Source organism: Thermobia domestica, chromosome 8, assembly GCF_964235325.1.
Source record: "Thermobia domestica chromosome 8, izTheDome1.hap1.1, whole genome shotgun sequence".
NCBI lineage: Eukaryota > Metazoa > Arthropoda > Insecta > Zygentoma > Lepismatidae > Thermobia > Thermobia domestica.
The window spans coordinates 96,434,439-96,460,576 of NC_137461.1; the positions used below are offsets into that span (position 1 = coordinate 96,434,439).

The 26,138-nt window shown below is 33.2% G+C and overlaps 1 protein-coding gene across 1 annotated transcript in view; it reads left to right on the forward strand.

Annotated features, from left to right (window-relative positions):
* LOC145692225 (methyl farnesoate epoxidase-like) overlaps positions 1-26,138 on the forward strand; it is a 215,555-nt gene that overhangs the window by 3,281 nt on the left and 186,136 nt on the right. Inside the window, exons 2-5 of the mRNA XM_081767522.1 lie at positions 2,532-2,624; positions 12,392-12,810; positions 16,261-16,363; positions 22,614-22,794. Coding sequence (XP_081623648.1) covers positions 2,532-2,624; positions 12,392-12,810; positions 16,261-16,363; positions 22,614-22,794 — 796 coding nt within the window. The remainder of the gene's footprint in view (positions 1-2,531; positions 2,625-12,391; positions 12,811-16,260; positions 16,364-22,613; positions 22,795-26,138) is intronic.

Sequence of the window (26,138 nt, forward strand, 5' to 3'; positions counted from 1 at the left end):
TATTAAAACTTTATGAAAAATATATCATGTCGTACGAGATGACTTGACTGCTACCTTTGTTTTGCGAAAAAAATTAATCCGTAAAACCATCGTATATTTCGTTAAAGAAAGTATAGCTAACAAGAATATTTTCAGGTGTTATATTCGTGATCTCTTGTGTGTTCGAAAAATGCAATCGAAAACACAAAGGATATTTGAGAAAGCAGAAACAAGATGTGTGGAAAATATTAACACAGCACTACTTGACAATAGTTCTTTGTTAATTTAACGGAGTGGATGACAAGCTATCTTTTAACAGAGAACAAAATAAAGTAATGGCTTAACGCCTCATTCTTCTTGACTAAAATAACGGAGTAAGTTGGTGAAAACATTTTCCACATTTTTTTCTGTAACCAGTATCCCAAAAATAGATTAAAAGAGCAAAGTATGATTTAACCGACTACTGCTCAGTTCCTAGTATCCCTCAAGATTTCTTCAAAAGGTTGTCCTAACCAAGACTTAGATATCTTCACCTTAAGTCTGCAAGCAAAAATTTCTGTTTTTATTTTTGTTTTCTCATTCGAATATTTTTCTATTCATTCTCTCTCCGATTTCCATTTTATGAAGAAGAACACCATGTTAAGAGATTTTACCAGTTGTATAAGAATAGTCGAGGTGTTATAAAAACTGGTCTAGTATTCCCAAAGTCTTCAGTTCAAATCCACTCTACTTCAAATATAATAAATATAAATTCATTTTTTCTTGTAAGAACTAACTCTAACTAACTCTATGGCCTGTGGAACCCGGAGGTTCAATGCCGCGTTCACAAAAGCTCTCCCGCTCAAAGCTCTGCATCTAGACATGAGATGCAAAAATCATGCACATATTAATCGAGAAAAAGAGGGAATGGAGATAGATTTGTCAATACTCCATTCTTGAAATATTGTCAAGAAAATTCATCCATATTCATATTCTATTGTATTTTAGTTCATTTTTGTTTATTCTTCTTTACGAAATTACCGTTCTCGATTATTTAAAATATAACAAGAGGCTGTGCATCGTATGTTACGGCGTTCGATAAGAACATACTGAAAAACAATAATATACCAACGGAAAAGGTTTTTGTTAGGTTTAATGTACAAATGACACATAATAATAATAATATTTTTAATGAAAAATAAGTAGGTTTTGCGGATATTTTTTTCGTACAACAAAGGTATTAGTCAAGTCACCTCTTACGACGTGATATATTTTTCATGAAGTCTTAGTAGAGATATTAAAACTGAAAAGTAACGAAAGAGAAGGGTACTGTAGTACTGTAAAACGAATACTGTAAAACATTTAGAGATTTTGCAAAATACTGTATCCTGTGAAGCAAAATGAAAGTTAAAATAACTTTGATTTTTGCTTGGTACGTCTAAGGTTAAATAGTATTACTTTGTAACTCTCTCATGATATCAATCACTCTTTAGATACTTAACGGAGTCTTCTTCCCCATTGTTTATTCGCTGCCGAAGCATGGATTGTATTCTCGTTTTTTGCAATTTGATACACTGTCATCGTCTGAACAAGGTACAGCACTTGTAGAATGCCTTACATACTAATCAACCAAGCAATCCTCACTGCATTGTTGGATGTTCAACGTTGAAGGATATGAAAAATTGGAAGTGTGAATGCACTTTTGTTCGCGGTAGACAATGGTAAACCACTGAAACAGTAGAATAAACTACATATTGGTTCAATATGCCAATTCAGGGCATCTTCAAAATTCAGCAACACATCGATTTTTGAATACTACTTAAAATTTTCATTGCAAGAACAACAACAAAAATAACTGTCATCTGACAGAAGTGAATAGCCCACGGTTCTTTATCTATTTTTGTTCCAAGATTTTAATGTCTAACGTTAAGTGTAACTACAGATTCGAAACAGTTGTTTGCAAATCTTGAATCTTTTATGGATGAAGACGTTGTTGCGTCTCAGAAAGTGGACTGCAACCGTTTGGATCCGGATAAAGATTAAACTGGTTGTTATTATCAAAGTTCTTGTACAAGAAACAACACACACAATCCATGGTGACCGAGGAATTGGAATAAAATTTTAAAAAGTAGCAATAAAATTTAAAGAGACTTATGCATAGATTACGGAAAAAATAAAGAACGTGCCCAGAAAGATAAAACAAAAATTACTGGAAAGTAATATCTATTCGCTACTAGTTCCAATATTTCACACTTTCAGTACTTTTGGAGAGCTCGTTTCTGCTGTAAAATAAAACGTACACATACTTCTAACTGCATGCAAGAAATTAACGGTCTAATCAAATTATAGATTTACTGCTTTGCCGACCTTTACAATGCATCAAAAATTAACAACAAATGAAATATTTCTATTTTCAGCACCAAAATCGATTCCAGTGTTTGGAAACTCATTATATTATCTGTATATGTGGTTCCAATTGCGCTCTTGGAGTCAAGTAATAACTTATATGTGTGAGAAATATGGTCCAATTATCACATTTAAATTATTTGGCTTTATTGTAATTTTTGTATCAGAAATAGAAGCTATTCGTGAGGTGATCACGAACAGAAAAACCGAAGGACGTGACAATTTTCCAGTGACTAAATATCTCTACAAAGGAAATGGAGGTAAGAAATGTTAATATTACTTCAAGATATTGAAGTGTACAGCAAAATTATTTTTAAGTACATGCTATTTCGAGAGAGTGTGACAAAGCTTCTGTTTGTCGACTTGCTTATTTGCTTGTGTGTATACCCGCAATTTAAAAGCTATCTGATTTTAAGTGAACATGATATATGTTTTCCCCATATTGCAGAAATAATACTATTGTTTGAGGCTGTAATCCATCAAGATTGAGGGGGTAAAGAGGATAAAATCTACCCCATGTTTTAAGTTTGAATTTAAACCTGCAAGACGATTTTCCAATATGGCAAAACTTAAGATAGAGTATATTTTTTCGCAATATGCCATACATTTTTGATAATTCTGAATCATTCCCTCTGCACAAATTTAAAATCCGTAAAGCCTAAAGCATAAATTTGCCATCCTATCTTTCCTCTGGTTTCTTTAGAGTTGCAAAATCAAGTTTATAAGTCACTAGGCTCTGATACAATATTATGCATATCTTCTTGTACTCTTTTCCACAATCCTCAGCGTTTGAGACCAAAATCAATCAATGGTTAGCTGATGACAAGATGTCTTACTATAGTTCGGTGGTTAAGAGCCAAAATTTTAGTGAACTCTGCATTTTGTGACTAAAAGGTCACACTTCGCACAAATGTTCTTCAGACTATATTCGACCATTTGCAAAGGGGAGCAAGCTGAAATTCTTGGCAGGTGGCTTGGCCATGTATTGTTGCATACCTATAGGAGTGGATTACTATTTGCTGCATTTGTTTCGGTATTTGACTTTCCCACGTATCACGTACCTACTACAACACAAAATGTGTAAAAATGATACGAGTTAGCCATTAACTGAATCTAGAAACAATATCGGCTTTGTTTAATTTAAAGAGAGCAATCTAAACAGCAAATTGCCTACATTCGACGAAAGCTCTTCAAATTTCAGTCCTCTAAGTGTTTGATTCATCACATGTTTTGTCGAATTATAAGTAGGTAATCAGAAATCAATTAAACTAAAATAATGTTATTATTGTTACATTTAAAATGTTGTTTAATTATAGCAAAATAATATCTTAAAAATAGCACAATCGTAAGTAAAATGAAAATTTTGGCCAGCCAAAATTTTGGTGAAATTTGCATCTTGTTGCTAAACATTTATACTTCTCATATTTTCTTCACATTATTACCACCCATTTGTAAAAGATGGAAAGCTGAAATCTTTGTTTGGTATTTCTTTAATGCATGGCTCAGGGTTGTCATTTCAGATTTGGCGGGAAAAAGGGGGCAAGACCCCTACAGACATAAGAGTTTCACGTTTTTAATAGTATATCAGTAGACAAACGATTAAAGTAGATTTGTTCCTCAAAATCAGACCCTTATACAACGTCCCTGGCATAGTTGCCTATTTGTGACCTGCTCTCACTTGATACCTTGTATCCCGACGTGATGGCAGCTTTCAAACGAGATGCCTTTGTTGCACGAAAAAGTTGTCGATCTTTTTCAGCGATGGCTCTCGACCAAGCTCACGAGCATATTAATGCCACACTCAAAGGTAACGGGGGAATTATTGGACTGATGGAAAGTCCGGAAACATTACGAAAATTTCTTTTAGAATTACCAGAAATATCTCAATAAATTGAACATATGAAATTCACTTTTAAATGCAAAGAAAATGATACTAAACATCATGAAATATCTAAAACATTTAGTGAAAAATTTCAAAAACGTGTTCATTCGTTAATAATTACTCTTGAGTACCCTGGTAATCATTTTCTAGAAACAACAAGAGAGCTTTACCGGATCAACAACAAAATAACAGCACAATCTGAAGCAGCTATTACCCTCAAAATGATGGAAACAGAAGGACAATCGCAAGTCACATTATTTGTTGAAGACAGGCTTAAGAACAAAATTAAGAAATTTACTGATCCATTGAAATGCTAGAGGTTTTCCTTATTCAAGAACCAACAGAAGAGACGAACACGTCTTGGTGAAAAGTGCCTTACAAATGATTGCATGTTGCTTAATCGTCTCTACATTGCATGCCAATATAGATCAGGCGATTTGGACGAATTCTTCAAGCATGAAAATGAGTTGTACCCTCAATCACTGACAGTAGGAGACTATACAGCTGAGTCACAAATCTAGTTTGCTCAAATGCCTTGAACCTCTTTAAAAGGAAGAAATCTTTCAAGAATCTGAATTATACGTGAAGATGTTTGATGGAGCAGCTATTATTCATCTGATTCCTCGAGGAGCAACCAAAACTTTTGAAGAATACATAAAAAACAGCTTGCAACAGTGAAACGAATTGATGTGTCATGGGACGAATATTTTTTCCCAACTCCATAAAAGAAATGACACGAGAATCAAGGGAAACTAGTTGGAAATATTGCTTCTTACCTAACGCCCCAATTTCCAAGAACTTTTATCAAACGACAATAAGCGACAACTTTTTCTTTTAATCATTCCAAAGATCATTATCGGTTGGGGGTAGATGGAACAAATGAACAAAAAAAATTATACCACTAAAAGGGAGTTTGCACTGACTACGGCTACCAGATCGAACATTAATTCTTTAAACGCCTACAACCACGAGGAAGCGGACACAGGGATGATGCTTCATTTTGCAGACGCTGTCTCTTGTGGATATCGAAAGGTGTTCCTTCGAACTGTGGATACAGATGTTGTTGTTTTGGCTATCAGAGTTTTCAACAAATTGGCACCGGAGGATATGTTCTTTGCCTTTGGACTTGGACAAAGCTTTCGGTAAGTACCCAATCGGTGAAACCTTATTCATTTGGTATTGGACTCAGCATTAGCTGTCGGTATACACACTTCACGCTATCCACAGGGATAATTTCTTACTGTATAATTAAGATTAAGCATGGAGTACCATAACTGCTACAAATATAGACTATCCACGAATAATCGCTTGAACTTCTAATCAAATATACGTAATGTCTATAAATGGGACCACTCATGTTGTTGTTCCCGGCGAGCCAGAACTTCCCCCAGCTAGAGAAAGTGTTTGCTTAGATGCACTCACACACACCTTCGTGAACTATCTTTTTATTTACTGCTAATCGAGTGAAACTACGCTATGTTTACTTAAATATTGCAAACTCCTAAGTGATGTGCTATTTCTGTATCCCAGATACATAAACGAAAGAGAAATGTCAGAGTCATTGGGACCATCAAGGGCGGAAACACTTCCGATGTTCCACGCATTTACCACATCATTTTACGGAAGAGGCAAGGAAACGGCAAGAAAATGCAGTACCAGAAGTGACTGGAGCTTTCACTGCACTGGCTAACGCGAATATAGATGAGGCGGTTCCATCATTAGAAAACTATGTTGTGCTACTATATGATAAGTCATCGTTATCGATAATAGATTCTCTCATGAAACAAGGAAGAATTTATTAAACAAAGAAAACAAGAACGATTGAATCAATCCCACCTACACAAGACGCGCTCATTCAACATGATCGCAGAGCATCTTATCAGTCTATGATTTGTGCTCATTGTTTGAAACCACTACATGACCTCTTCCAAACTAACTTCGTAGGATTGGAAAGAAAATGAAGGCAAGTTACCACGATCCCCATTGCTGCAATGACATGTTTGGAATTAATTAAATGTGGTTGCTAGTGAATCGATATGCTCCGAGAATCGATTCAAATGCCGGAAGTCTTCATTGATCTGTGCACAACTTTACTAATGTGAATGAACTGTTTCGAGTATTTTCTTAAACTTCTTTAGCTTCTGTATTTCTTTTTAGCAATTACTTATAATGTAAATGACGTTGTGACAGTGTACAGTGTTGTTAATGACAGTTAACTATAGATTGCTCTTGTAAAGCAAGAATGATGCTGTTTTACTTATATTTGTGCTCAGTTTAAAGGTACTTTTATGCTATAATTGAACAACTCTTGAAATCTGACACTAGTGAAATTTGTTTTCAGTTTAATTGATTTCTGATTACCTATTGACGTATACAATTTGACAAAACATCTAAACATCCATCACTTTTAGGGCTGAAATTTGAAGTTATCCTCGAGTGTAGGCAATCCGCCATAAAGACTGCCCTCTTTTAACCGAAAAGTACCTGACATTGTCTGTAGATTTAGCTAATGATTGAATCGTACCATTTTTTATATATTTTGTGTCGTAGGAGATACGTTTGAATGGCAAATACCGAATCAAACACTACAAATAGCGATCTACTTCTGTAGGTAGGCATCCATGCCTGGGAAAGCCACCCGCTAAGAATTTCAGCTTCGCTCCCCTTCTTAAATTGTTGAATACAGCCCAAAGAATATCTGTGTGAAATGTGACTTTTTAGTCATAAAATGCAGAGTTGAACTCATTAACCGCCGTACTATTATAGGCCCATCTGGAAGTGGTAAAACTTTTCTCCGTTTTTAATTTTAATGGAACCATGTTGGTTATCTAATAATTACATTTATAAGCATATTTCAAAAGCATCGATCAATCTAAATATCAACAAGTACAAAAAAGCAGAGTTAAAATTTAGAGATTAAATAGCAACATTTTTATCTAGTAATGATACTATTATATCAAGTGATGAATGAAAAGATTATCCTATTGCTGCGTTTGATAATTTTATACTAGAAAACCAAAACAATAAATTAAAGATGATTTTACTAGGGACAGACAATCATTTAGATTGCTTTAGTTGTAAGAAATAACAATAATTTGTTATGAATATTTTGTCAAGATGATACAAATATCACACATATATATAATGAATTTGTTGGGGGATATTTTTATGTTAAATTTAAAGGGATATGATCTACTTGCTGAACATATGATTATTGTTTTATAGCAATTGAAATGAAAGTAGAAATGAACAATGGTAAATATAATGATAAGCAAAAGAACTTTATAAACATCTAATATACCCACTGTTATAATTTTATGGTTCATAATTATATAACGTATAATCAACATTCAAACATCAACGTTCAATGTCAACATCTAAAGATCAAAATCCAAGCATTTATCATTCAAGGCTGTCAATACAATAAATGTATCATAAGGAAATTGAGATTTCTCCATTAAGGATTTTATAATTTGGAAACTAGAAAGACAAGAAATCTAAGATAGAAAAAAGAAAAAAACAACCAGTAATTGATACTATTCACAATTTAGGGAGTGATATTAAAGAAGAACAAAACAAGAATCTACCCAGTTTCTAAAGATAATTTATATTACCCTACAACATAATCAGAAAAATCATTTGAGCAAAAGCTATTTAACGATGAAAAACTTCTCGAAGGAAATTAACGGCTTCATAAGTAAACCATTTATTTTCAATCTCTCAAGAAATACAAAATCTTAAATCTACACTTACTACTTCTCGGTACCTATATGAACCAAACCGCAATAGCGATGTACACTTGGTTTTCAAGAATTTCAGACACAAATTTGTCATTATGAAAATGGATTTGAAAAAGTATGATCAGAAGATGATAATATATTTTTTGATGGTAAATCGTTTACAGCTACAGATGGTCTATTGCTGTTATTAACTCCAAAAATACATTTGATAATAATAATAAAATTGAAATTGCCAGAAAAGAAGATGAAGAAAATAATAAACATATAATAATACAAATTATATGTATCCAAAGAATGAACTTTTAACTAAAAGCACTAAACCAAGTTTTGCTCTTAAATATGATACGAGTTTAAACGAATTTGGAAAGAAATGTAGAAATATAAGAAATCATCAAAATATCACAAAGGAATTAAACAATACATTTAATTGCTAAAAGAATGTGTACGAATAGATGATATTAGATAATTAATACATAGATAAATTGTTAATGATGGAGAATAAAGATAGTAATAATATTTTTTACAATGAGAAACTAGGTATTATAGACATGGTGAATTCTAAACTCTCACAATTTATTATTTTAAAGATCCAAAAGGTATAGGTTATTTAGCAAAGATCATAAACACATTACTACCAAAATTTATGAAAAAATTAGAAATATGGTAAAGGATTTGGTTAACAATTTGACTAACAAACTCCCATTTGAATTACCTATTCCAGGTTTTTTGTACTGTGCTTCGGGTGTTGATCTACAAGAAATTTCAGAAAGACAAAATAAGCACATTAGAAGGAGCTTGTAAGGATCACGATATATATTACAAAAATAATAAAGAAACAGATACTAGATATATTGCGTTTAAAGAGATAGAAAATAAGTCATAGGGAAAGGCATTTGTTAAAGATGTGTCAATCATTACCAAAAATGTTACCGGCTTTAGGAACTCCCTCAGCTATAAAAGCCAAAGTAAATTTAAGTATGAATTTCAAATAAGACCTGCGTTTATAAAAATTTTCTCTATAATACCTAGATAAACATTAGATGTGTTACCTTAAAGATGCTAGATTTTCAGTTCCTTACATTGAGTTATTTACTTTAAAAATAGGGTAGATTATACAAGTATATTTATCAAGAAAAATCTTAAGGATAAAGCTATGAAAATCAAACAAGAAAAGGAATGAGTTTAACAAAAATGGAAAAGATCAAGAGTTGGCCGAAAGAACATAATGATTCGTTCATATTTTCAATACCTACAACGTTTACAGCATTAGAAGCTGAATGTTCTTTAGCAGGAGCTTCTGCTAATACTGTACAAATAAACAAGAATTAGAAGAACAAAAAGCACTGCTTAATAATGGAAGCAGAACAAGATGGAAAAGGTTTAGGTAGAAAACAAAGAAATTAAAACTATTAACCAACTTCAACGTAGAGAAATAAATGATAGAATTAAAGATACAATATGTTAGATGGATGTTTATTGGTAACGAGTTACCAAAAAATGTACACTATATCAATGCAATGTTAAAAATTCAGATAAAACTCTAACATTCAAACACACCAGATATTACTGGAAATATGAAAATGCTAAATATGTTTTTTATTTATATGTAGTTGTACCATCTAAGCTATCAATACAACATATTGGATTAAAAACTTGTTTCATTATGGTAAACTCATACAAGACTTTAGTTCAGTCATATGGTCACATCTTTGTATTAAACTTTTAAAACTATTGAGTGAAGGTTATTCTTTTAAAGATGTAATGTATATGTTAAAAAGTGAATCAAAAGTATAGGTTTAATAAATTTTATCGACAACTACAATAAAAAATTTATGCTTAAGCATGGAAGATATACACAACAAAATAAAAATATTTCAAGGCAAATTTTCATCATTATAACATGTATTTATATTTGAGGTATAGATATAAAGGACAAAAGTTATCTGAGTAAAGTGGATGGTATAAGGGGTCGGTATATTTCTCGTTTTCTGTATAGAGGTGAGTATCTCAAGTCATTTCCATAATTGATATTAAGAGAAATGTTAAAGGAAATGAGATTGTACAAAAATTTTACAATACAAATAAAAGAAAAAGATCTTGTGGAATAAGTAAACCACGGTATAATATTACTAAAAGATATAAATTGCAATTCCGTTATGTATGAACCTTACAAAATAAAGATTTTGAAAAAGAGATTTACAATGTGTTAGATAAAACTTTTCAAAGTAAATTATATATCAAATGTTAGTGCAAAACATTTTAAAAGTTTCAAAGAACATAATTTTCAAAATATTATTAAGATGTTTATTTGATACACCACCACTGTACATATCACAAATCATTATACTTCCTCTATATGTAAGAAACTGTTGTATATGAGTTTGAAAATTTGTTTTTAACTTTTTGCGAACTTCACAAAGATAGAGTGACCTTTATGAATATTAAATGGGTTTTGTATTGATTATTAATAAATCATGGTATAAATGTTCATATTGATTTTAAAATATCAGAGTAGCAGTATAGTGAAAACATTATTCGGGAAGTTGGATTCGGGTTACCATATGTTATTTCCTGCAAAGCCTGCAGTGAAACGTTGTTGTCTTTCTGGGTCGGCTACTGCACCCCTCGTCGGTGACGTTTTCTCTATCGGCCACGTACTGTCGACACCATTCTGCGACATGCTCTCGAGACATTACAGTCTCTAAGTAAACCTCTACCAGCTGTCAGTGAATTTCATCCGTGGTTACATGTTTCGCCCACAAAAATCGAATAACTGAGCGGACGTCTTCGCAAGACCATTTTTCGAAACAAGCCGCCTTTTGTGTTTACCTACTACTAGCGTTGTAGGTGGAAAGTGGCTGAAACTACAAAGTTGGCAACTCCATGTATTACAATTAGCGCATACTTTTCATTTCTCTATTACAGACGAAACTCAAAACAGTTCTGTAACCTTAGTTTCTGACCCTCCATTGTATGTTGACAATGAATATGACAAATATTGGATAAATAAAAAATAGAAAGAAAAGATGATTCTGAAATTATATATATATATAGGTAGATAGATAGATAGAGAGAGAGAGAGAGAGAGAATATTTACAAGAACTTCACAATAAATCCAGAATTATATAAACAATATAATAGACTCTCAAAATTATTAACAACACTTCACGATAAAGACAATTATACTTATATTGCACCATCAAAATCTAAAATTGTATTTATCACAAGGACTTACACTTAAAAAGTTAATAAAATATTAGCATTTAAACAATTAGCTTGTAAACAATGCTGTATTAGAAAAAGTTAAGAAATAGTGTAAATATAGGACTTCCATGTAATAAAAAAACTCGTGGAAAAATTAATTGCAGTACTTACATTTAAATATAGAAGAAAATTTTCTGAAAATCTAGCAGTTCTTCATACAGAAAAAACTGAAATCATATTTAACAAACCCATCTAAGTTAGAATGCCTCTTCTAGGTATATCTGAAACCTGTTTATATGATTCCTATTACAATTTACTTTGATAATAAAAATAGATTAGTATTTTATTCGTAAAATGCGTTCATGTAATTTTAAGTATAAATTCTCAAAAAGTGAGACTACACTGAAGAAGACAGGACTGATGTGGAAGACAGGCGAAGACCAAGGAACCGAGTTACTTTATTTTTCGCATTCATTTTCAGGTCACATTCCTTTCCATTAGGACATGTATTTTAATGAAAGTGACACGTAAAAAATCTAGCTCAAGCAAAATCCTAACTATGCGCAGAAATGAATTTCAAAGAGTTTAATCGGTTTACCTTAATGATGAGACAGATTCTCGATGTCATTTTTATATCGAATAAACTTTAAAGGAATTGCTTTCTCTCTCCCTTAAAAGTGGAGTTTTCGATAATACTGAGGTACATAGCAACTTATTTTTATGAAAATGTCCATAATAAGAGTTTAACCTCGCTAAGACAAGGGATACTCTATTTCTGGCATACTTTTCTGAATGTTTCTCCTTCTTTAGGAAAGTGTTTTAGTTAAAGTGGTATGATTAAAGCCAGGGAGAAGGATAGTGCTAAATATACTCAATATGGCTTAGCCGTTTTCCATTTATGGTGTAATAGACAAAACTGATTTCTTTTGCAGAGTAGATACAATAGTATATAGATACAGATGTAGAATAAGTATACAGCGTCTATTCCAAGACTTTTCCGTTCTGTAAATAGTAGCATTATAATAATGCAAGAACAACAATTTCTTCTCATGCATACAACAACAATTTATAACAATTTCTCATTCACATCGAAATTAGTCAAACTCCTGCTGCTATTTTATGGTTTCAGTAATTACACCTTTCTTATATTATTCATGAATACTGACTTAAGCTTACTATCATGTTATTTTATTTATTTCAGCTATAATTTTTAGAAGTGGAGACATGTGGTTTGAGAAGAGACAAGTAACAGTAAAAATTCTGAAGGATTTAGGTTTCGGAAAGAATTGTATGGAGGCAACAATTAATGAGGAAGGTTCTCGGTTAATTGCGTTATTACAAAAGAAAAGTATTGAATCTGGATCCAGAGGATTTACAATGAATGACGTATTCCATGCACCTGTTCTGAATTGTCTATGGAACCTTATTGCAGGACGCACATTTAATTATGATGATCCGATCTTGCATAATATGACAGACGTTCTAGCAGAATTTGAAACTGTGTTAATGACATCAGGATTAATTCTAATTGTCATACCGTTTTTACGTTTCTTTGCACCTGAGCTTACGGGTTACAATCATGGAATAAGAGTGAATAAATGCTTCGGAGACTACATCCAGGTACTAGTTTTGTTGTTGTTGTTGTTTTTTACTAATAACATATAATTTCGTCAAACAATTATTTTTTCTTTTCAGTATGTTATTCTATTTATCATTCACATTTGTTTGGTTAGGATCTCGTAAATATATTTTCATCTAATCTTCCAATTGGATATATTCTTCAATTTTACATTAACTCTCATGAGCTTACCATACTAAATTCGTTTTCAATATACTATTTCTTAGTATACTTTATTGGTATTTTTCTATATTAAAAATTTATTGTTCACAGGTAATTTAGATATAAGAGGACAATAACTTGCATGCCGCGTGAAGGATAAAAGATAATAAATTCTCTAGCTAATAGCCGTTGAAACATTCGGTTGAAGTCATTACCAACAATTTAAAAAGCGACGGCTGCGCAGTATACTGGAACTTACAGCAAACAACAAAATAGGCTTCTGTATTTGAAGTAAAAATTGTAATGGAAAGTACCATAAAAATTACACATTTTTTATGCTTGCGTAGCCAAGAGGAAATAAACCGACTTCAAATTCAATTTAATTCGAAGAAGTAGCCAATTCTCGAGCTAGTGTTATGTACTCTCAAGCAAGGTGGCATGAAACAAATTAAAGATGATTTCAAATTCTATGGATATGGCTATATTCACACTGAATCAAGGAAAAGTCAATGAAATTGCAAATGTCCTAGCAAAGCAGATTAATTTGTTTTGTGTATAGAATGGGTCAATATTAGAACAATTTTTTTTGTTTTGTGTTTTGAAGTTTTGCGCCCCTTTTAAACACCGAAGGTGTATTTTAAGATGGAATTCTTCTATATTTAGCCGAAGTTAAAGTCATGAACATATCGAGTTGGTAAGGCTAATAGAGTTGATAAGGCTCCAGTTGCCGTCTACGTTACAAAAATAGCTTGGCCGGACATGGGTTAAACTTAGTATATAGATTGTCTAACAAATATATATTCGTTTCCGCAATAAAGATCTCGTACCCATATATATAAAAAGCTATAAAACCCTTCTCTTGAGATTTGGAGCTACGTGCTACGGCTATAAAGCTCAATATATAGTAAAAGTGGGATTTTTTTGAACAGAGTCCCTTTGGATGAGTGAGTAGAGTAAAATTTAAAAAAAACTCATCAAGCATTTTCATACTGGATCGAATTCTATCCTACTTTCTTTCTTTTTTCCTATTTTTGGATTTCATTTAGAACAGTAGGATGTCTATGGGATGTTCAAATTCATAAAAACTGAAACAACATAATAAGAAGTAACTTTTGTTTTGTTTTTCTTTAATCTACTTATGTACTCAGGTCAAATTAAGAGCACTATCGATAATAGATCCTGTATATCTTCTCTCTACCTCATCGTAGCATAACAGACAGATCCAATTCGAACTCAGTTCAACACAGAAAGAGAAGCACAAACACGACACACGCCATTTTACCACTACGAATGAAATACAAAACGTTGTTATCAGCTATTGACAAATTATTGTAGCCGAGTTGTGTTAACTTCTCAGCATGTTAAAAATATTTTTCTTTGTGATGGCATACTAAGCAAAGAATGTGATCATACCCACACGTTTGACTATGGAAATGAAATGTTTGAGTTTTACGTCGCTTGTGCCGGCTTGGCTAAAGGAGACGGTGATGATGAGAAATGAATGAAATGGTGCAATGGAGAAAGTGGGGGAAACGGGAGAACCCTGGGGAAACCCACACACACGGTATTTGTCCACCACAAAGTTCATTTGGTGCGTTTCGACTATGGAATAAAGCATAATTCTTTTCCTTAATTAAAAAAGTAACTTTTATTAATTTAGGTGCGTGAAATATGAGTATTTTGAAACAATAGTATACATATGAACCGAAAACATATTATTTACAAAAACATTGTAGAGTAAAATACTGATATTAGAAGACTACAACGAAAAGGCGTAAGCAACCTTTCTTTTTCAGTATAAGAATACGGTAACAATATGACATTAAACTTTCTTGGATTACGGATTATCAACATATGTGTCGATGCGTATTTCTTTTTTAAACATATTTTTAAAGTTTGTGCCTATTCACAGTGTTCTTAACGAAATCAAAATGTAATATCTCATGTATTTCTTTGTGGTCAAAAGGCTAAACGCACATTATCCCGAGTTCGATACAAAGTGGGAGCTACTGTATTTTGATTCATCGTTAGGGTGTAGATACCACGCCGACGCCAAAGAGACGTGTAAAACAAACCAAACTAAACTAGTGAAACAAACAAGGAAAGTGTTACGAAGTAACATTATTATAATAGTGAAGGTGAAATTTAAGTTTCCAACCGACACGAGTCACTTTCAAAGTTGAAAAGACTAAAAACTAGAATACGGCGTTAGAAAGTAGTTTCAGGATAAAGCTCCATCTTTTTGCCATGACACAACCAATAATGCCGTCTTTAACTAACTACAATCAAATATATATTATGATATTAACGTAAAAGGTTATTTTACGACAAACGAATAATTGTGTAAAAACCACATACTATCATTTATTTTCGGCAATCAAGTGTAGAAAGAAGTAATCAATAAGAAAGTGCAACTGATTATTAATTCATTGTTTGTAAATTATTTATTTTTATATGAAATCAGTTTTACTAACACATACAGTCAATGTAAGATGTTTCTGAGGAAGTAGAGCATGATCGATGCATTAATATGCTAAAGCATAAACAGGAAAATTTCCCTTAGTATTTGTAGACACTTTCCATTTAGATATTTTTTTAAGTTTAAATTTTAAAAGAAGTTCTCTAGTAAATAACTATTATTATCAATAACAGAACAAAATACGAGTATAGTTAAAAGTCAAGTAATTGTTAAGTGTAATTTACAGATTTACTTAACATAGTGCTATCTAAGCATATTTGTTCGATTTCTGTTATCACATTTTCATTGAATTGTAGTACAGAAATGTTCCACATCTCAATGGAATTAATAACACTCCAAATATTATTACTAGATGGACTTATTATTATTATGGACGTAATATTATCATTACGTTCTGCCTCGCGGTACACATCAGTGCAATCTATAAACCTTTGAATACCCTCCTTACATGTATGTAGTGTACCAGTAATTGTCTTTCTTACATGTATGTAGATTCTTTAAATAACTTACATACATTGTGCAAGCCCGAACTAAGTATGAAAGAAATAACTCTTGCATCCTAATCAAAAAGTTTGAATTGCAGAACTAAATTAACAAAACGAGTTTTACGTCACCATTTTATTTCATACCTTATTTTTGATCCGTAGCCGTAACCATTATTGTTTCTTCCATTGACGCACGTATTTTACTTTATTGCAATATTTTATAAACCAAGATGCTGCGAATATGTCAAAATCTTTTTAATTGTCTTTTATAAATGTAAGTACAAGTTACATTTTTGCTGTCACTTATAAGCTTTTATTTATTACAGAAAATGTACGAAATACACAAGAACGAATACAATGATGACAATTTACATGATTTCATGAGCATGCTGCTACGAGAAATGAAAGAAAAGGATTCCAATCTTAAATGTGAGTTTATTTCTATTATGAATCTTCTAGTTCGTTTTTGTATTTAACCATGAAGGGTATAAAATATAAAATTTAAAAATTCAACTATTTTCGATTTACTCTAAACCTTTACGTACTTCAAACAAGAGGAGCATTAACATAATTACGTAACTGTCCAAGATTTGTCACCCGAATAGAAACGTTTTTTAAAATGTTTTTCCCATAAGACTATCCATCGATAAGAAGATTGCAAATGGGGCAAAGTCTATGAGCTCTGGGTGCGGAGTGGAATGTGTCTCTCACTGTAATTTGTTACAAAGCATATGTTTCTCAGAGGAAGAAAAACATGCCAAGGCAAAATGGATCAAGTCTCTCACGTATCAAAATTCAGCACAAGGACCAGTATCTTATACTATAAAAGACTGAAGACATGAAACCAATCCGACATCTTAATTAGCACGTTACCTCGGAGCAGCTTCTGAGACTTATGTCTTTGTCCGTGAAGCAGCCTCTGCCTATTGAGTTACTACCTCGTCCTTCAGATTAGAATCTGATTGAGCATTTCTGCAACGACCTTGAACGTAGAAAAACCAGGTTTCCGATCTAGCATCCCGAAATCTGGATAACATCAGACAGGTGCTTGTGCAATTTGCAGCTTACATTACCACAGGAGTTGCTGGGAGGCCTCATCCACAGTATGGAAACATGTTGTACAACCTGCATAGCCGTTTTTGGCTATTCTCATCCTATATTCAACTATTTGGCCATATCAAACAGGTTACATTTGTCATCAATATGACGAACCCACACGATGTAGATGCCGTACCACCATTTTATGTATCTCTGAGTCATTTCACCTTCAGTATGCATTTTGGGTATTTCTCTCACAGTCCGATACAGCAGATAGCCATATACCCCAGCTTCATTCTTCCCTATTCCTATTGTGTTCCGTAACTTATGGACACGGATGTATTTCAGCATAATGCTATAATGCTATGTATAAAGATGTTTAAGTTACTATGAAAGCAATTTTGAAATATTTTGTCGTAATATAGGCACTTTCTTATCCATTAGTTGTTTCTATTGCCTTAGTTAGCATTAATACGGCAACAGTTTTACCTTATGCTATCTATTCCACTTCGCTCTGCAGACATTCTGCAGACAGTTAAAAGTCACGTGTAGCAATCTGAGATTCAGTGTTAAGTAACTCTAAGCTCAAATAACGTCTAAGATTCTTTTCACAGGTTACGGCCGACCGCTTCTGCTTACTTGAACTTTACGGAAGTAGTACACCACTGTGCAGCACGCATACTTGATACAGAACATCAATTCATCTTTGTATTACATAGCTGCTGTTCTGTTTACTTCGTGCTACACTCTGTCGTTAATAATACAATGTTAAATATTTACTATAACTGATTGAGTAATTGATGGAATGAGAGCAGGAAGGTTTCTTTCAGAATAAGGTATTTAGCAAAGAGATATTGTCCATAATGTTTAAAATAAATCAAAATAATACTACTAGAAGTGCAAATTAATTATAACTTCCAGGAAATACTACAATAAAACCAAATAATTAGAAACGTATCAAGTGAACTCGTCAAAAAGATTAAATATTGATAACAAAACAAAAGTATGAAAAATCTCAAATAATTATAAATCTAAGATGAAGAATTTTAAGGAAAAATCTCAGATAACTCTAACTATTTAAACCTCACAAGTAAAAGCAAGAATTCGATCACTATAGCAAGGTTATGCTCCAAAACCGGATTAATATTATTATATTGTTAGAATCGTTGTCTGAGGCATAAGCAGTCTGCAAGGATGAAACGAATACTCAGCAGGACAATACAGCTATCATAATACTTAAGATTGGCGTCACGTACTAAACATTAATGAGTGAGTACAAAGTTTACGATACACAAGCGCGCCAAGATCCTTCATCACGGCAATTAACATAAGACGGCGTCTGCCAATTTCCCAAATCAGGTTTAATTGAATTTTGATTAATGTAGTTTCGATACACTTGTCAGTGAGAGTGCAATCGTTGGACGAAATAGTTGCCGAAAGCCGAGCTTATGTAAGTGTACTCCAGTGAATTCTTTGTCAATGCGCCAATACAAATTTCTTGGTTATTCTCATTTCATCGAATGCCAAAATAAGCCATCATTTAGCAGATAATGACGACACAGTGCTATTGCTGTAGGTAATAGCATCTCACAAGAATGTCTTACAGAAGAGTGCATTTACTAAAGACAATATGCAGGCAAATAATCACGCCTTATAAGTAAGTGCAAATAAGCATAGCGAAATCTAAAGCTGTCAAGATGAGTTTAACTTTTGTGAGTTCAGCAGTAAAAACTAAAACACAGATACCTGCAATGCAGACTAAATTCCGACCTGTCCTCATCGGTGACGAATGAAAAAACTTACAGAATTCATACTTTTGGAAACATCTGAATGCAACACTAAATAGTGTCCAGTTTTAACAGCGCTAGAACTCTAGCTGTTATTCCTGGTAGTCCTAGCCAACAAGAAATATCACAGAATTTTAGGAAACAAAGAAACGGGATACAAATTTACCTTGGACCAGATCTTTTATTACGAATATACAATGGGCTTAAAGCTTAAGGACGTGCTGCATATTCGTCATACGACTTGTCTCGACGCAGAGGACACCTTCACGGACAGTCAGAAATACAGTGTATAGGGCTCCGCAGTCCTGAAGATGTTTATTAAGACAGCAGAGTGATATGATTAATTTACTTTTACATAACTGCTAGCATTAGGGCTATTGAAGAAAGCACCATTTCCTAGCCCAAAAGTCAATGAACAGTGACAAGTTGCTTCAGCAGGAACGAACAAACAGATTAATAAACTATAAAACCATGGTATAATTTAGATAAAATCAGACTACGGTATAGTAAGAAAGTAATACAATCAGCAATTGAGAGGAAAGTGAAAGAAACAATTTTAGAGCTCAAAGAAAAGAACCCATAAAATTGCATATGTATGGTGCTCGCGTTAGGTGATAATCAAAAGTCAAAACCAGAAATCGGATTCCGATCAACACTGCAAGTTCGTTTTGGATAAAAGAATGTACAGATACTGTATTTTTAGCAGAAAACTGAACACCTCCCTCATTCGATTATAAAAGGAAAAAATTAAAGCTACTTGGAGCTGCTAACTACTCTATAGAGGCATAGAGACAAAAATAAATAACATCATCGACATAGAAAAGATTGGAACTGGGACAAAATAATATTGATTTTGAAAGCCAATAATGTACAACTAATACCAGTGCCTTGAAGGACATTGTTATTTTCCGGGAATAGTGTTGATCGATCAGAACTCATACACACTCTAAAATAAGGTACCATGTGACCACATCTCCCATTTATAATGGTATATTAATATTCCAATTTGTGTCATAAACCTTATATAAATTATAAAATATAGTACCAAGGCGCACGCGGTTGGTAAAGGCTTTCCCAAAATCGGCTGTCAAGAATAGCAGGATTGCGAAAAATAGATCTGGAAACCGGAATCCATATTAAAAGTTCTTCAAAAAGCAACGATACTCCAAATATTACAACAGATGTTTGGTTACCTTCTTGCGGCAGTTATTGCGTTTTTTGTAGTTTCAAGATTAGGGAAGAGAAGAGTCTTACACCATTCAAGTGAGAAAGTCTGTCGTTACCACATATTATTAGAAAGGAGCAGTAATGCAATTTATACATAGTATGTGCAAGATATTATAAGATATATAGCCAATTTCCGTGGGAGTATTTGACGACTCACTCAACGTAGAACCTAACAAAAAAGTGACAAGAGGAACGCTGTAGTTCCTAAAATTAGCTCTAAAAATCTAATGGAATCACTCGAAGAGAGTATCAAAACTATGAAAAGATGGAATAGTCATAAATAATAGAAAACTGTTTGTTCAAGTAACTCTTTCTCTGAAATAGCAGTCACACTACTAAAAGAACAGTAATTACTTATTGGGCAATCCCAACGATAAACAACACTCTTAAAATTCTGCTAGTTATCTTGACGGATGATATACAGCCTTCTAGTATTGGCGATTAGAAGGTTTAGAAAATTAGCTAGCAAAAACTACCACAATGCGGAATTGTTGGAAATTATTGGAAATTGGATGACCATTCGAAGTGACAAGATTACGCTGACTAGCAACAATTACACAACGGATTTCCGAAAATCTCTGGTGGCCACTTTGTCGTCGATCATTACCTACATTTTTTGGCATGAAACCTTGGGCAGCGACGAAAATGGTATGCTACACATTGCTTCATATACAATGAAGGTATCAGTAGAATTAAACTCTTTGAACACTCGAAATGTTTTGCAATATACCGTTTCATTTGATAGCATGGTAGATGAAATGGGTTGGTAACATGTAGACCGTCAGTGAACACAGGGAAGAAATCACTTTTACAAAGGCCATTTCATGTCGAGCAAGCCAGTAAGAAAACATTACATAGTAAATAAAAAGAACGTGAGTAAGTAGAATAGTGAGTAAGGTTACTATCACTAAAGACATCTATTCTAATATTTCCAAGCAGTCTCGTTATATAAGGTCACAATCTTCAGTCCATTAGAAGACCCACAGACGATGATACGTATTGAAGTTTCGAAAATCACTGCAATAGGCTCAAGATCATGCTAAAGTTTAAATGGATCCTCTTTCACTTCACTACAAGAAATATATATGAAACAATTACGAGTAAACGAGCAAATAAAACAATCATTGTCACTGCTCCCAATGGATATTCCATGTTACTATGCCGAGAATGAAAGGCATCGATTACACCAATAATTACCAGGTTCACTACGTGTCCATCAATATCGTCATTACTGATACAACCCGTGTAACGGAGTAAAATAGACGACTGGATAGGCTGAAAATGAGTTTACTGCTGTCAAATTTCTACCGGTCAGTGATCAGGGACTAATTGTTTGATTTCCTCAAGTTGAATTCTTAAACCATTTATGTTTAATTGATAAGCACTACACTGTAATGATCAAAGTTTAAAGGAAAACAATTTCCTGCGAGTCAATTAGCGTCCACTCAACATTTCGAGTAGCTAAACCGACGTTGTGCAAGCTGGCGGAATATATGGCGAGTAACAATGAGTTGGGTTACCTAGAGACCGCCACCCCGAACAAAACGTAATGTTTTCTATGGTTTGATAACAAGAGGAATGACTGGCGTTTCCGGTTTAGGACTCTTAAATGTAGAGAATTTAGTTTGCGTAGAAACGTGAAATCTCTGGGTCGCCATTTATTTCCGCAAAGTATCAGAAATAGGGGGAAATAAAAAAAGAAGCAAGATACGAATGCAATCCTTCTAACGATGCTCAATATAGGCAACGGAAATCTTTTCAATATCTTTGGGATAGGCTTCTTTCATTGAAAACTGCAGTTTCTGTACTAGGCAGAATGAAATCTTTATAGTTAACATATTTTAAACTTTGTCGCTGTACAAGATTTCTGGTCGTGAATTTCTTGGCAACAATTTGCACAAATAGCAGCCGTTGGATCATATTAAGTGCTACTCTTCCTGGAATTCTGACAGTTAAAGCAGTTTCACACAAGTAATATGTTGCCATAATTTATCTCTATGATAACCAACCTTATCGAATTTCGCATCCGTAGTTAGACTGAAGTTTAAAATCAGTGACTGTGTTGGAAAGTATTCACTTCACTTCTTACTTTCAATACTAGCTGCTTCGATGGTATATTAGTTAGCTAACCCTGATTTTATCTTCTCTTCGGTGATGTTTAAAAGATCTCAACATGCAATTTCCCCGAACGAACATTTATTAAATATTGTGTTTCGACGATGATTCGAAGTGCTCAAATGTTTTCTAATTAGAATAGCTTCTCCAACTCTTGTTCATTGCTACTGATAAAAGCGTGCCATTTTGTAGTTTTCCTATATTTCCACCTGTTCAGCTGAGTAAGTAGTCACTGAACAGCAGGAGAGAGGTCCTTAATACCACTCGGATGGCTGTAGTCCACAATTGGTTTTGTACATGTTCCGGCAAAGAACATAATATGGCACGGTTAATTACTGAATAAGTGACGAAGCTACTCTTTAAACATTTAATGTAATTAGCGGATTATTTAGTAATTAATAATAATTTTAGCGTATGATTTTGAAAGAAAACATATCCATGGTTACGATTAAATTTAAGTAAAATTAGTAATAATTTCTTATTTGTCAACTAACAACATTTCCATATTACAGATACAGATTTCCATGACATCGTTTTGGATTTGTTATTTGCTGGCCTTGATACTTCTAGCAGCACGTTAGGATTTGCATTCTTGCATTTGATACTGTATCCTGAGGTTCAAGAAAAAGTCCAGAAAGAAATAGATGAAGTAATTGGAAATGATACACCATCATTTCTTGAACATATGAAAAGGTAAGGCCAATTGTTACTGGTATATATATATATATATATATATATATATATATATATATATATATATATATATATGTGTGTGTGTGTGTGTGTGTATGTATGTATGTATATGTAAGATAGATAGTGTTGTATCCGTCAAATGATGTTAAGATTGACCTAGGATCTCCAATAGATAGTATAAAAGGTAAGAAATGATGACCATATTGCATTTTCTCCAAAGCATTGTTAAATTCGCACTATAAGATTGATGGTCCTAATTAATTTTCATCGACGTCTTTTTCCTTGTCAATGTCTTCTTCGATCACTCTGTCTCCTTTGTAGAGTTCTTCTGTGTATTCCTTGCATCTTCTTGTTATCCCCTCTTCTTATATTAGCGTTGTTATGTCCTTGTCTATGATAATGTCTGTGCGTTTCTTTTTTCTCACCGAACTGTTTTCTAACCTTTCTATATGTTGTTTCTGTATCGCCTTTGACTATATTTTCCTCAATTTCCTTGCGCAAGTTGTTTCTGTTTCTGCACCTTCTGTATTCCTCTTCTTTGTTTGTTATTTTGAACTGCCTTCTTTTCTCCGTCATTTTCAATATTTCTGCAATACAAACAGATAAACTGATTTCTTACGCTGGCGCAATTTGAAAAGTCAATAGTGAAAAGTCAATAGTATCATGCTAGATATTGTCTGGTTAGGAGACTTTGATACATCTTTAAGCATCGAACAGAAGGGTCAAGATAGTAAAAATAAGGCAATGATCGCAGCCCTCCTCGGCGAAATTATTAACCAGAAATGCCTGAAATTTGGTCAGATTATAGCATAAGCATCACATATGCCAATAATCTGGTCTGTAGTTCATATTCTGGAACAAGTCAATCGTAATTAATTATTTAATTACGAAATTTCTCCCTGTTTCTGTTATAAGGTTCTTATTCGTACGAGCACTGTATTTTCTTTTATTTACTTATTGCACTCAGAACCCTGCTTTACCTTTTAACAAGTGTTCCCTTTAATAAACGAAACTAATTAAAAGCTTGGAATGGTCTTACGTTTGTGACAGAAGCCTTCCTCGATTTTCCACACACTACATTTTTAACCAGCCTTGGTGAAAAGTTAATTGCTAGCTAAAGGCATGATCAAAACAAAATCAGATGGACTAGAAAGGAAAATAACTCTGTGACTATAGACTTGACACTCGCTAAAGCTCGCTGGGGGCTCCGCCCCCAGACCCCCGGTTGTGGCTTTGCCATAAGGTGTCAAGTTCTAGAAAACTATTCCTTGAGGAATTCACTTCCCTTTACAGCACACATCTGTTACCAACACATACTTCAATTGAACCGGTATTATTTCTTCCATTTAACTTTGGACAGCAAACACACAATTTATAAGAAAGAACTCTATTACTACTTCTATTCTGGCAATCATATACATGGCTAATTACATACACTTTACGCACATCTATACATGTTAGAGACAATAACAGAGTTTTTTTTTTCTGAAACATAAACCGCGGAAACTGTCTTGCAATAGCCTACCAATTAAACCTTTCATTTTCCGAAAACACTCACTGTTTACAAATGTGAATTTTTCCACCCTTTTAAATATTATGTTTTGCAGTGTAATTTAGTACGTACAATGTATTATAATAGTGTCCCTGTTGTTAATTCTACATACTTTCTGCACAAAAAGTAATTCACATCTGTGATATAAGAGTGCGAAAATATTTCAGGCTTCCTGTATATTTATTCTTGTATTTACAATGAAGACTACAATTTACTAGGTAATTTACAAATATGAATATTGTTGGAAATTATTTAAATTTTTTTCATAGCATTTGAGTGAACACTACTTTTGTACTGTAATGTAGTACAGTGGATTATAATGGAAACCTTGGGCATAGTTGTACATATTACTTGCAGCAAGACTTTTTCAAATATTTCATATTTACTGGACAATTTCTTGCAGTCAAAAAGTATCTCTCGTCTTGTATTTTCAATAAACACTACAATTTGTAGGTAATTTATATAAATGAATTTTGTTAAGGCTTTTTAAATATTAGTTCAAAACATTTGATTCAACACTAGTTTTTGCAGTGTAACGTAGTACATCTTATTATAATGGTGTCCTTTGGTAAAAAATGTACTTACTGGGCAGCAAGACTTTTTGAAATGTTTATATACACTGGGCAATTACATAGAGTCTTCGTGTATCTTTACTCTCATATTTTCAATGAAGACGAATATTAACTAAGTAATTTAGAATATGAATATTACTGGAGGCTTTTGAAAATTTGTTTATAGCATTTTAAACAAACCACCTTTTGCATAGTAGTATAACAGTGTATTAGAATGGTGTCTTTCTAATTTCTTATTACAATTAAATAAAAAGACATCATTTCCTTAATGATACTAAAAAACGCATATATAACCCGATTACTATTCCGATTTTAGAGGTGTAATTCCCCACAGATGCAGGCCGCAACATACCAGTACTATGTGAGCAGTAAGAACGAAGTCGAAAATCTAAGGAAATCGGTAGTGTAGGGGATTGACGTGAGCCTACTGGTCAGGAGACCTGGGTTCGATTCCTAACAATCTTTTTCTCACTTTTTCTTTCTTTGAAAGTTTATTTTTATAGCATATATTGTTTGCCTAAAAGGTTGAGTCTATTATAAAACGCATTTCACTCCAACCGGTCCTGTAAACAAACTACTGAACCGAAAGAGGCACTATTCCACGTATCCCGTATATTATAACTATATACGCTGCCAACGAGAAAATTGTCAAAAGGTGCGTATATATATATATATATATATATATATATATATATATATATATATATATATATGTGTGTGTGTGTGTGTGTGTGTATTTCCTGAAAAGTTATAATCTTATACTTTTTCAGTTGTGGTATAGACTTCAAACTTGGTATACGCATCTATCTAAACGACCAGTATAAAAAGGGAGATTGTTTGCAATTATTTCCGGTTTGAAGCACACACTATCCTCGCGAGACAAAATGTATTTTTGTCTCGTCTCTATACTATATCGTGCAAATGATGCTCAATGTTTTTTTCCAAAATGTTTTTTGGGGGTACACTGCCTCCTTGGGGCTCTTAGAGTGCCCCCGCAGGAGACCAAATAATACGTGTATAATAGAATAATAAATAGAAAACTATGAGCAGTGCCCCTGGGAATACTAACTGTGATCCTCAGGAACATTGTTTCTGAAAGAAACACTGGTGTTGCCCCATCTCTAAAGCTACATATGTTTCTTTCTAAATAGTTGAGTATCGTCTCGAAGCTTCACACGAACAAACTGCCTAGTTTCAAGACGATATCAACAGTTAGTGTA